General features: G+C 41.7%; 1 protein-coding gene across 2 annotated transcripts in view; it reads left to right on the top strand.

The window, feature by feature from the left end:
* Positions 1–14,064, top strand: part of NGEF (neuronal guanine nucleotide exchange factor) — a 68,883-nt gene that overhangs the window by 16,129 nt on the left and 38,690 nt on the right. For both annotated transcript variants that reach the window (XM_063306892.1, XM_063306891.1), the window contains exons 3-4: positions 2,319–2,448; positions 13,626–13,868. In XM_063306892.1, coding sequence (XP_063162962.1) covers positions 2,319–2,448; positions 13,626–13,868 — 373 coding nt within the window. The remainder of the gene's footprint in view (positions 1–2,318; positions 2,449–13,625; positions 13,869–14,064) is intronic.

Here is a 14,064-nt window from a genome sequence, read left to right as displayed (position 1 = left end):
CCTTCAAATCTCAGTGGATTACTGGCTGCCCCCATAAGACCTAAACCTTTGACAAATGGGCAATCATTTCTTGCAGCGTTGGCTAAACTGAGTGGACAATAAGAATGGGTGAGCTTTTTACCTTTTAGCTAATTCTTTGAGAACATTGGAATATTGCTTGTTTACAAAACTGAATCAAGCTCTGTTACTGTACCATTGAAAGTAGGCATTTGGGTACTTTGGGCAGGAGCTCTGGTTTTATTTGTTTAGATTTATTTTTTTATGATTTATATCCTCCTTTCCTGCCAGTAGAGAAGCTGTTGCTCATAATTTGGGGATGATGGTAAGGGAACGTATGTTGCCTACTGGCAAGGGTTGATGCAAAGGAAGAATTATTCTCTCTTACAACTGAAAGTAACCAGTTTGGAGTGGGCAGGCTGAAGGCTAGCTGTAATAGCATGGTTAATCGGCCACTGGTTCAACTGCATCCTAGTATCAAGGTCAAAGGTCTCATAGTTCATGGGCAGCTGGTTCTGGATGTACACTTTTGTTGGTCAGAAATAAGGACAGACAGGACACATACAATAAAATGAAAATGTATTCTAGACTTATAGGATGAGATGTTGTATGTAAAGTAAGCAAGTCTAACAGCAAATAAAATTATGTGAGTGCTAAATTGAACATACATGTGTGTATTTTAAAAACAGTTGAGAAAAACTGAGTTTCTTTTTTACTAGTTTCATTTAAAAAGTTCATTTGAGCCTTATTACTTTATGTAACATATTTGGTGCTGCAATCATAGGAATGAACACACATCTCAAGAGAATCCTGCATTTTTAAGGCACTAAATCTTGCTTGCAGAATGTTGTATTCTTGTTAGAAAGGGTATCCACCAAAGAAGGTGTAAAAGTGGTGAGCAGCAAATGACCAACAAATGCATATTTAATTGCAAAATAAACTAACTATGCTAATAAATGTCCTTAAAATATAAAGTGCCACAAAGCATTTATCCCATGAATCAGATTAGACTGCATTTAGTACTTTAGCGTTCATTTTAATAAGGGCAGAATTTTTTAATGATATTGTCCTGCCTAGAGTAAGGCTGCCAGGCTGCCACTAACCAGATTAAAAAGTCAAGAAATCAATAACTAACATCAGAGCCAGCAAACAATTGGAGGCTTGTGTACAAGGTTCAAGGAAGATAAGAACAGGCAGCTAGGTTCCAAAAGTAGATTCTGTGGTCAGTTCAAGAACTGGAGAATCAGTGGACAGGGAAGACAGGAGCATGGCAGAAGACAATAATGAAATGATTCAAGTCTTATAAAGTTAGAATCATCCCAGCCATATTCCAATTGTCAGCTATTAAGGAAGCATCAGCTTCTTTGTGAGCAGCCAGAGGAGGATTTGTCTGGCTTTTGGGGAGCTGCTCATCTCCAGCTTTTGGCATGGGTTGGCAGCAGGAACAAGCAGGAGGCTTTTCAGTGGGTTTAGCCTATGTCCTCTGCTGCCATTGGACGAACCACATGGAGCAGCAGCCATTTTGCCAGTTACATCTTTGCTGTCAGTTTCTTCCATCTTGGTGGATTGCTGCAGCAAGCACCATCCCAAACTTTTTTTACAACCAACTTCAAAGTTTTTTTTCATATCATCTGGAGGAGGCATGACTGGGATGCTGGACTTTATTGCTATGGACTGAGGGGGTTTGGTGGGATTGCTGGAGGGGTCACTTTTCTGGGCTGCTGATGCTGTTTCTGCTTGGGTGAGGGGCAAGGCCAAACTCTGGGTTACCCTGTTTTGTAGGTTGGTGTGGCTCCTCCCCACCCAGTTGAGAACAGGATGGGCTAGGGTGGGTTGGGTTGGGTAGAGTGGGTTATAAATTGATGTGAGGTTGTGCAAGAGAATGGTGGAGTAGCTGATCTCTAAGCAAAGGGATGCTGAGCATGAGGCAGAAGCATCCCTGAGGCTGGTACCAGTCGCTGTTGGTATGGTTGATGTGTTGGGTAGTGTGCTGGGGCTCTGGCATAGGAGTGGAGCAGCTTAGGGAAGATTTGGGGGGGTGGGAAGGGGCACGCAAGGATGGTGAGATGAGTAGAAAGAGATAGGATGGAAAACAGTGGGCGGGCCACTCTAGGGGAAAGTAACCTCAGTGTTTAGTATCAGTGTCATCTTCCAGCCCCCTGTGGTCTGCCCCAAGGCCTGGTAACTAAGGCTTTAGTATTTTGGAAAATGTTGTATGAAAAGATGCATCAGCTTTGCCCACTGAACATAACTAGCATCTCCTTCTTGCTCTTCTTAATTGCAAATACTTACTTACAAACATTTCTTTCTTGAACTTAAAGGCTCACTCAAAAATAGTAATACCAAAAATGAGCTTCTGAACAAAGAGGAACTATTGCGTGTATTTCACAAGAGTCTGTCTCTACACGTAAAGCCGAAAATGACAGCCACAGAAGAACAATGGTTTCAAAGGTAAGGAAAAATAATATCTTATTTCCCTGAAAATACAGAAAGTAAAGTAGAAACGGTGAAATGATATTTCATTAAGATTAAAATGGATTTAGTCAATTTTGTTCTCCCATTTCTGTTTCTCTGTTTCTTTCTTTCTTTTCCTCTGAAAATATCCTCTTAGTTCAGTTCAATTCACTTTTATTTATTTAACCTCCTTGGCCAAATCGTTTGACTCCTCCTGTCAATCAAGACTGGTCTGTTGTCTAGCAGTGCAGAGTTTCAGATGGCGTTATGATAAAGAACAGATGAAAGCCGAAATAGGAGCCACAATTGTATAGGAATACTTTTTAAAGTATTCCTCCAGTTGGCCAGATGAACCCACAACAGATTAGGAAAGATACAGGTCTCTTCTTACACCCTTCTTACACTTGGTCACTAGTAGGGTTGCCTACTGCAATAGCCCAACCTTATCTACTGCCACTGGCTATCAATCAGCCAATCTGCCTGCCTGCCCATCCCTGTGCAAGATAAGAAGGCAGGATCTGGTTCTGTCTGCTGGTTGTCTGTGGGAATGATGGTCTAGGACAGAGATGGGCAATCCAAGGTGGCCTCCAAAGTGTGCAGGGCCAAAATATTGGTGCCAACTCTGAAATTGTGTGGAGAGGGACTTAAGGAATGTTATAGGTGCTTTAAGTTCTACACAAAGTAAAGAAGAACTAATTTTTCTCCATTTGGAGAAGTTTGAAGATAATATAACTTTTTTTAAAAATCGCCCCCCCAAAAAAATTACAGGCACATTTTTGATCCTGCCCACCCCAATTCTTTTTATTTTATTTATTTTATGAATTTATTCACCGCCCATCTTTCCCCCACGGGGAAGGATTCATTATTCTTGAATTCACTGAAAGATTTTTTTTTAAGTGTATAAATTGTTGCTCATTGCTGGTCTAGGGGCCCCAATATTAGTTTGTCCCAGAGGCAAAAACTATTTCAACTTCAATCACTTAAAATTGAAATTCAGATAATCAGATGTGGCTTCAGATCCTCACAGAGAATCAGAATCCTCACTTGCCTCACAGAAAGCCTCCCACTGATCTCAAGCCTCATCAGTGATAATGCGAGCAACTAATCTGTGCCGCCGGACTCAGTTCACTTCCCAGGCAGATCTGGAGGCATGTCTGATAATGCCCATGGTATTTGCTAAAGCAGCCATGCAGTCAAAAGTGCCCTTCTAGGGTTTTCCCACCCAGACACTTCCAATCGGATTCTGAGGAAAGAACTTACAAAGCAAGATAGAAATTTTCTTCAGGGTCAGAAATCCCTAGAAAGCTTATACTGTAAGCCAGCCTTTCTCAACTTTTTGACCCTGGAGGAACCCTTGAAATATTTTTCAGGCCTCAGGGAACCCCTGAACATTCAGGCTCAAATAAGGCCAGGAGTTACAAAATCATTATATTTGTTTCATGTGTAGTCCTATATATGTATAGGCCTGCATATGTAAGTATAGGCCTGCATATATGCTTTAACAGTGTTCTTAAACTAAAAATAGAGAATGAAACTTACCTCCTTAATGTGAAGTTGCCCAAATTTGAAATAATTTTTTTAATAAATTGTGATCTCCCAGGGAACCCCTACTGACCTCTCGTGGAACCTTAGGGTTCCACGGAACCCTGGTTGAGAAACCCTGCTGTAAGCTATACTGTAAGTGCCCAGTGTTGCTGCTGCTTTGCAGCTACAACAAAAAACAATGGAAGGGAGGAGAGAAGCAAGAGCGGGTATCAATAACTAGAGCTGCAGCTTTGTACCTCCCTTTGTATGGAGGGAGGTGGAAAAAGAAATGGCAGACCAGGAAGGGCAACGGGGAGCAGCTGAGGAACATGAACTGGCTTACCTCCGGCAGGTAAATCTCTCAGATAAGTTCTGAAATAGTAGCCTTAACCAAGGTAGGGAAACCAGACAGTGACATTTTGGGGCTAGCATTTCTCATAGCAGGTCATCTACAACTTTTATTTTTAAGTGCACTTTTCAATCCAATTTGTGACCATGGGCAGGAGTGTGCTGCCAATTATACTGAATTCCAGTCTGGATTGCAGTGGGTTGGCAGTAGGCCCAGGCTGGTGCTCTGCCCATGCTATAGCCCCTGCAGGGGCTGTTATTTGTTCCCTGCTTCTCGCCCTTCCAACCCTTGCTGGTTGGCCCCTGTGTGGGCGGGTATACCACTGCCATTCAAGGGCTTGTTCCCTTCTCACTAATCAGGGCCGCAACTGGGAGGGGCAAGCGGGGCATCTGCCCCAGGCGCCACACTGGGGGGGCGCCAAAATGAGTGCTGGTGGGTGCCAAAATGGGCACGGAATCCATGTTTGCCCCAGGTGACACAGAGCCTAGTTGCAGGCTTGTCACTAGTTCCCCATTCTTTTCCTTTGCCTTCCCAAGTCTTGGCACACATAGCTGCCTTCACACCCCCTTCCCACAGACCCTTTCTCTCCCTCTCCCTCTCCCTCTCTGGTGTTTTTGGATTTGGTTTGGTTTAGGATGCTCACAGTTTCCCAGTTGAAACTATGGTTGAATCTGTCCATGCGTTGTGAGATTAAGGAGTTCTCATCGTGTCTTCTGACTGCTAGTTGGTGTTCGTGGAATTCCAGAGAATTCCTGGAAGCCTGGCACTCAGACAAAGCAGCCATCAACAGACACATAGAGGTAAACAACATTTACATACCATTCAAAAGAGACAACAGAAAAGCCAAAAGACCAGTACACTCCCTTGCCAGCAATCAACACCCAGATATGCAAAAATCAACACTAGGATTAACACCAGATGAACCGTCGAACAGCACAATACACCCTAATCAAGGAACTATTAATTCAGGCAATCAACCAAGCAGCAAACAACAGCCCAATCAAAGAACTTCCAAGGAGAGAACAACACCCCTACCAACACAAGCAGGGCAAGCCACAGTATATAAACTGAGAGCAAGGCCCACTCCCTCTTTGCACTGAAGATGTTGCCTAGTCTGGCAATGAAATGTCTGCATGGAAACAACAAGGCTCAGAGAGCACCAAGGACTCCACAGTTCAACCCTGAGCTACAAATATTTGCTTCAATTCTCAGTATATCAGGGAGATTATGAGAGGCTTTTGGTTCCATTCACTGGCTAATATGTGGGTGACACCCATTCTCTTTCCATGAATACAGCTGAGACCAACAGTCTTCTAGTGCCTAAGCAGAGTAGTGCAAACTAGTGCCTAAGCAGAATAATGGATTGGACTGATGACTAATAAATGGAGATTTAGGGCTTGTCCTCATGTTTCCTTAACTGCAACATAAATATGCCCTGTTAATGGTTCATTTATGCCAGGTCCTTAAGACATTGCCTGAAGACACTGGCTTCCACAGAGGCATCTGCATGCGTGATTCCTGATTGCCATTTTCCAAACCCTGTGTCAGATCTTAAATGGGCTTCATGTACATGCAGGTTTCAATCTTTTTTTTAAGTGCTAAACAGAGGTCTCTGCCTAGGAGTAGTGGGGGGGAATGACAAAATTCTGTGCTGTGACAGCACAATGCATGTCCTGCCCATTTTGTACATACATCATGACATCATCTATGAAAGGGGTAGAGCTTGTGATGACAGCATGATGCTGCTTTCATCATTTTGATGAAAGCTCTCAATCCTGTGGATGTATCAGGTGCTTGATCTATTTTTAAACACAGGGTTCTGCTAGATCTATGTTTTAAAAAAACAGAACTAGCTCTTGAGCAAACTAGTACAAGATGGATTTAAATGAGGAAAGAGAGCAGAGCATGCTGCCACCTCTTTGTTGCTCATTCTGTCACCACTGAGTGAATTACAACTTTTCCACACTTCTGCCAACAAGGATTTGCATGGCTGTACTTCTTACCATTTTTATTTCTTTGGTTGGTGGAATGCCATTTTGCCTACTCTTCTCCAGCTTCGTGACCATCCATGGGCTACTTATGGGTGTTACCAACTACAAGGATGGAACTGGATTCACTGATAGTACTGCCATCTCCTTGCAACAGTGGTTCAAGATGGAGCGCACTCATTATTGATCTCTTCCTCCAACGCCACTTCCATGCCAGTAACTTCTTATATAGGCAACTTCTGGACATGGATTTAGAGCTAGACCTGTATTATACTGTACCCTAACAGGTCTGACTAAAATGTCAAGTCTTGTGTGAGAACAATTATTATCCAACTGAAGAAGCTGTCTATTGATCATCCTTAATCCGTATTCCCTAAACAAATTATACGTAAAACAAACAAACAAACAAGCTTACTTGTTGAGTTGTAAAACATACAACCAAATTCAGAGGTTATATTTTGCAACTTCACTTAATTTTTTCCCAAATAGACATCCCATTTTTATTTTCATCTGTAAGAAACAACGACTACAATATTAATTAACCAAATGCCAAATTAGTGATGTCATCTGGCCTCTCTCTCAAATCCTTTTATACATTGTCAGAATTTTTTGAGAATAAAATTGTCTTCTCACATCATACATTCTCTCTCAACTGCACATATAAAATTGTCCCAGCTATTTTACCTGTTTGACCCAGGTTTATGCCAAATGAAGTACAATAGAATAATTTTATCTTTAAAATTCTAACATGGAACATATTTTAAACCCTCCAATTTAATTTAAATAGCCATGGAAGAAGCTTTATAAGCATCCATTTGAAAAATAACTGAAGCTTGAAAAATATCTTTGAAGCAAAATGGATTTTATTTATTTATTTATTTATTTATCGTATTTTTATCACCGCCCATCTCCCCCACAAGGGAGGACCCTGGGTGGTTCACAAAAGCAATTTAAAATTCAATAAAAATCATAAATAATACAACAATCAATAAATATATAAAATACAGTCAAATCCAAGTATTAAAGTGGTTCACCCTGTTTCCCAACTCTCTGAAGAAACATGGGGGGGAGCATAGAATCTACCTCAACTCCAAATCTTACAAATGCAATAGTCACAGATAACCATAAACTCTGGCATAATTATTCTGATATGTTTAGATAGCATGATGGGACTGTTTGTCTATGAACATTAATATATGTCAGGAATTACACATGTGGAGGAAGAACTTGACCAAAGCAGAATCCCCTCTCATACAAGGATCTTTGTGTGCATATATCAGTATATGTGTTGTTTGAAGCAACAGGTGGTAAAACATGTTTCTGCCTCAGTGATAGATGTGCAGCCATGACACACATCAGCATTGGGAAAGGGTTAGCTGTATAATTCTACAATCCCCCTCCTATGTTATTTAAAGTTTGCATGGACGGAAGGAGATGTCATCTGCATCTCTCTATTACCTAAATCCTATTCCAGAAGGATTTGAAATGTTAATGTACCTGCATCCACTCTTTTGGATGAGGGGAACTATCTCTAAGAAACTAGTGAATCTGTGGAGGCAGATTATGTCAAAAAGAAGATAGCAGTAATTACTAGGGTTCTAAAATCCCAGTGATGGATGTGTCTTTATGTAGTTTAAACCTGGATGTCTCTGTATTGATGGAAAAGAGTGAATTCAATTCATAATTTTCATTTTATAAAAATAAATGCCCATTATATGTTAAAATAGAAAAAAAATGAAAATAGCTCATAATTGTGGAGTCCTTGGTGCTCTCTGAGCTTGGTTGTTTGCTTGTAGAGGTTTCATTACCTGACTAGGTAACATTATCAGTGTGAGTGAATATGGGGTTTGCTCCCTGTTTATATACAGTAGCTTGCCCTGCCACTGTTGGTGGGGGGTGGTTTTCTCCTTGAGATTAGGGTATTGTTTTCTGCTTGATTGTTTGGTGTTAATCCCTGCTTATTTGGGTGTTGGCTGCTGGAGAAGATGTGTTCTGGTCTTTTTGTTTCCTTCTTAGCTTTTTTATTGTCTTTCTTGAATGGTGTGTAAATGTGGTTTATCTCTATGTGTCTATTGATGGCTGATTTGTCTGAATGCCAAGCTTCCAGGAATTTCCTAGCGTGAATATCATGATATTCATGCAGGAATATTCCCTAGATAAATATCATAACTGCACTGCTGGAACAGACCTAACAGCCATCTAATCCACTATCTAGATACCTCTGAGAAACATAAAAGGAAATGAGTTGAGACTATGGAGAATCTCTGCCAATAAAAAGCAGAGAACACAGAAATGGGTTAATGGTCTGGGAGTAAATGGCAAACTGTATGAGAAAGAATTTCAAATTAGATATAAACCTAGATTAGTCTGTAGGAATACCCATTATAACCCTAACCCTACAGCTATCCTCTTGACTGCATGAAAATACTTTAGGGTACCATAAGTTGTTTTCAAAGTTGTCTATATGCCTCTTTAGATCTCTTTTTTAATACAGTAATCTAATGATGGAACAGTACATTATCCTGAGAAATCTGAATGATTATGAGTGACATCTCAGTAGGGCAGTCACAAGCAATTTTGGGGGTAAGTAGGCCCATTGTGAATGTTGAAAGCCTCTCAGTGATTGTTTCATCCTCAATCATTACATCCTTCTGGAGCATCTCTGTAGATTAGAACATGGGACAGGGTGAGACAGTAGGTTCCAACTCAATTTACGGGCAGGACTCAGAAGATAGTGTTACTAATGCGGGATGTCTTCTCTGATGGAGTTTTTAAAGGTTAATAAAAGAACTCCAAACAGCAAACTTGCAGAGTAGAAGCGTGAACCAAAAAAGGAACGTGCACATTAAGCTTAATTACATTCAGAAACAAATTCAGTCTTCACATAGTAGTTAGATGAAGAAAAATAGAGATAGCTTACTTTTATTCAGTAGATCTGGATACAAGTAGGCTCATAGGAGAAAGCACTTAATCATCACTGGATGGTGAAAAAGGGGAGAGCTGCATTCTGCAGCTCTTCCTGCTTGCATGTCTGCTCATGAGGTAATGGAGATTGTTAATCCCCAAGCTCAAGAAGGAGGAAGTGGAAATCAGGTGACCCATGTGACATCCCACAAGCACAATAGAGATGTGTTTGCTAGAGAGACCCCCTTATGCTTATGAGACAATGCTGAGTTGACCCCTGATAATTCCAACATTCTCAACTTCCTGGCCATGACTTTATGGATCATTCCTTGAAGATTCCATTTTGTCCCTGTCGTTCAATATCTTCAGGCAAGGTAGTCTGGTAATGGATGAGGTACCACCAATGTATGTATAACACATTGTAATGATCTGTTCTGTAAGATGGTGAAAATCCTAAACCAGGATAAATCTTGACATGAGCTCCAATCTGTTTTGCTATTTTCCCTCTAAATTAATGTTCTCTTTCATACAACTTACTAAAGGTCTCCTGTGCAGTTTGTTTAATTTTGTGTACTGACAAATTCAATGTGTTGCAAAACTGTGATACTTGTAGGATACTGCTGGAAGAAAGTATACAGTATGTAGGGAAAATTCTAACATCATGGTGAAACTGATTATGAAATTAATTAGATTGGGTTCTCTGATAAAATATTTTGAGATTGATTAGAGATGGTATGGAATGGAAATTAATGGACTATGCAGCCTAGTTTGCTTCCAGCTAACTGGCAGTATCTAGCACAACTGAGTAATCTTGAAACATTAAGCAGGATCAAAACTAGTTAGCATTTGGATAAAAAACCACCAGGAAATACTGGGTAATTCTCCCCTGCACTGCAGAAAATTTTAAAATAATTGTTAAAATTACATTTGGAATAATGGAATAATGAAGCCATGCATTAAAGAATTCCTGTTATTGGGCAATATAAAATACAGTAAGTAACTATTAAGCATGTTTCAGGGCATACATAAAGAGATGAATATGCATATTTCTCATGCATATTTGGTCTTGTAGTTGATGTTAAACCTATCCAAAGACAGATGCATGCCATTGTGCAGATCCCTAGTCCCTGCTCAACAAAACTCATTAAGTTTCAGTTTATTTGCTATTCATCCCCATAAATGTTGCTATCGGACGCTTCTCCAAGATTGGCCCTGAAACCCCTTTTGTGTTTCAGTCACTGACTGTATTTTATAAACCCAATTGCTACCCAGAAAACACATAATACTGAATAACGTGCAGTATTTGCCATGTTTGAAATGTGAGCACAAGGTGCAAAGCAACATATAAAGCTAGTTTTGTACAGCATATTTAATTTGGTTATGGAAATAATCTGTTTTCTGGATTTGAACAATACATTGATTCATAAGCTAATTGAATTGGTTTGGTTGCACAAAATGGTGAGCCACAAACAACTAAGGTTAAAAGTTACTAAGCTAAACATATTGTATAAACCCAGCCACTGTGTAAATGTGGGAGAAAGAGAAGATTATAAATGTCTCTCTCTTTCCCCTTTCTTTCTCTACATTCTACAGCAGTACAGTAATATGCTCCAATTGCTGCTGTGTTCCCTTCTTTTTTTACAATGTCATTTGTCTGCAGCCATGTAGATCTGCACCGAAATAATATTTTAAAATTAATTATGCTTGTTCATAGTGCATTCCTGCTGCAAACCCCTTGGCAGGCTGTGAGGCTTGGCTTCCCCTCCTTCCAGGTAGCCAAAACAAATTACTCCCTCAATTCCACTTAACTTCCCCTCTGAATTCCCACTTACTAGTCAATTTCATTTGTGATTGTTCATTCTCTATTCATTTTATAAACTGGATCTTCATAGCAAACTCCATGTCATGTTCACTGATTCAATGTAGTTTATACATCGTAAGGTTTCACATGCCATGGCGCTGAAGCGCATTTCTGTTTGGGAGGGAGCTGCTGTGAGACCTTGTACCAAGCTCTGTATGTGAAATCAGTACAATGGAATGTGTTTGGGTTATTTTCTCTGCTCAAGGATTTTTCCCGCAGACCATCAGAAACCGTTAGGAGCACCTGGGATTGTGAACTTGAGAAGATTCTACAGGGAGAGGGATTTCATTTGCACTGACAGTTTTTAGTTTGAATTTGGTGCGCTTTCATCATCCTCAGCTTTCTCTGTGATCCTGCATACTATTCTTTAATAAATCAGATATCTTTGAATTCCTACTCATGAGTCTGATGGTGTTTTAGAATAGGCAACCATTACACTCCAGCTTCACCTCTTCTAGTCAGTTTCACAGTGGGGAAAGAAAACTTCTGGACTTACAGAAATAGTGTGCACCTTCCACCATTATCCTACAATTGCTACCCATTTTTGAGGGAGGGTGAACAATATCAGGAAGATGGGTTGGAATATGCAACTTTTATTTTGTAATCTCTTATCCTTGACAGGATATGGCAAAAACTATTTTGGAATGTACTATTCTGCTTTGCCTAGGCCCTACTTTGAGTTCTGTGTCCAGTTCTGGGCACTGCAGTCTATAATGGCCATGGGGCAAGTTCAGAGGATGTCTACAAAAATGGTGAAGGGACTGGAAATCAAGTTCTAGGACGAGTGGTCAAAGGAACTTTGTACATTCTCTTTACAAAAAGAGAAGATATGATTGCGAACTTTAACTACTGTAGCCAAAGGGTTTTTGAATAGAGCAGGCAGAGGACTTGTTCTCTTGTCACCCTGAAGGGCAGAACCAGAACCAGGTTAGGAATTTCCTGATAGTAAAAGCTTTCAGCCAGTGAAATAGGTTGCCTCATGAAGTGTTCCTTCAGTGGACATCTTCAAAGAGAGGCTGGATAGCCAAAATTCTGTAGTGAATTCTGCATCAAGCAGGAGGCTGGACTACATGATCTTAGAGGTCCTTTCAAACTGTATGATTCTAAAGATATACAGTATGTTGCCTCCTCAACTCTCTCTGCCTAATGATAGGACCACCCTGGGCTGGCATGTTCCATATGGGCTTTTCACCAACTCACTGAGCTCAGAAAATGGTAGAGGTAGAGTTGGATTTGTGGCTATAAGGATTCATTCCTAGCAGACCAATATGATCTGTGGGTCTTTCCCCACTAATTGCCCATCCCTACCTTGACAGAAAACAATAGAGGCTTGACATTGGCTGTCCTTCTTGCCAATTCCTATCTTGACCTCCATGGCTCTTTTCCTAGTCACAAAGCCTAGCAGATTTTATACACCTTGAGGCTGCCCTTGGGTGATGTTAGGGTAGGGAAAAATTCTAAGAATGAGAGGAAAGGGGAAAATAAGGCTCAACTATAAAGTGGTGTCCCTCCAAAGGGTCAGACATGACTCGGTGCTTGCACAGGGGACCTTTCACCTTTTTCATAGATGACTTAAACTTTGTCTCACTTATGGGCTGGATTAAGATGAAGATGATGTCATGGGACAAGAGGAAAAATAAGTGTTACCACCACATGACTATGCTGTGGCTAGGTGCAAATGGAGATATGGACTATGATTTGCAGTGGTTTCAGTGGATCCCAGTCCTGTAAAATTCTGAGGATCTGTGCATCAGATCCAGGTTTTTGTGCTAGTTTTGCACCATGTTGACCATGCCCCAAGTGGTCATATCTGTGGCTATTAGAGCTCTTTTTTGGTAGACAGATGTTATCTGTAGTTTGACAATAGGTTCAAGTGTATCACATGAAAAACTGTGAGAATCTATTAGAATCCATGCCTCAGATTTACTTTTTGTCCCAGGACAGCTCCAGAAATAATCAGATCTGCGATTTTTATGGTTCTTTCCATGCAGATGAATTTGACTCTGTGTTTTGATGGTGCTTTCAGGTGGATTCCATGTAAAATCAACAATCTATTTTGGATCCATGTTTTCTCACCATGGTAGTGCCAACAAAGGTTAGAGGTCCATTATCATTATGGCCCATTCTTTATAGACGAATTTAGTTTGTACTTTGAAAGCAGCTCAGATGGATTCATTCTGGAAAATGAAAATACCTTAATGCTGGAGGCTCGGAGTTTGCTTCCCATATTTTTATTTTATTGAAACTAAACATCAAGTCAGGTCGGGCAGGAAGACTGGCGGGCGCTCAGAAAACTCTCCGACGACCCCCGGTGTTCCTCAAAGAGCGCCCTCTGAGTAGACCTTTAAACCTCTCCCGATTGCTTAGGAAGGCAGCTATTCAGAGAAACGGTTTCAACCTCCACTTCAGCGGAAGAAGTGGGTGCCTGGGAGCTGTACGTGAAGACAAGGAAAAGTGTGAGGGGGCGGCGGCTGCCTCTCTCCCCCGCCACCGATCTTTCACTCACTCTCTTCCTCCGCCCCCACTCTTCTTTTTCCCTCCTGCGCAGGCTGCTCCCTTCCTACCCCGGTTACCGTGGCAACTGCCCGGACTTCCCCGGTCCCGCGTCTGCTGCGGAATCGCTCCGCAGCAGCAGCAGCAGCAGCAGCCGCCCGCTGCCGGAATCGCTCCTGCTGCTGCCGTCTTCCTCGCCGCCTAGCATGGAGCTTCTGGCTGCCGCGCTCAGCGCCGCCTGCGCCCTGGACCACGAAGGATCCGCCGAGAGCGTGGCCGGAGCCCGCCCAGCTGGCAGGTGAGGGACAGAAAAGTGGGATGAGTTCGCGCGTCCTCCGCGGAGGCGCCCCTTCCGCCCCAGCCTCCGCGCGCGACGCCGCTCGCTTCTTCCGTCCGGAGCGCGAACTCCGGCTGCTGCGCCTTTCAGGTAGAAGGACGCCGAGCGCCAGAACTTCAGTTTGATTTCGGGCCCGACTGACTCCCGCAGGGAAAGC

The sequence above is a fragment of the Candoia aspera genome, chromosome 6 (assembly GCF_035149785.1).
Source record: "Candoia aspera isolate rCanAsp1 chromosome 6, rCanAsp1.hap2, whole genome shotgun sequence".
NCBI lineage: Eukaryota > Metazoa > Chordata > Lepidosauria > Squamata > Boidae > Candoia > Candoia aspera.
The sequence above is the reverse complement of the archived record's forward strand: the minus strand, read 5'-3'. Positions and strand labels throughout refer to the sequence as shown.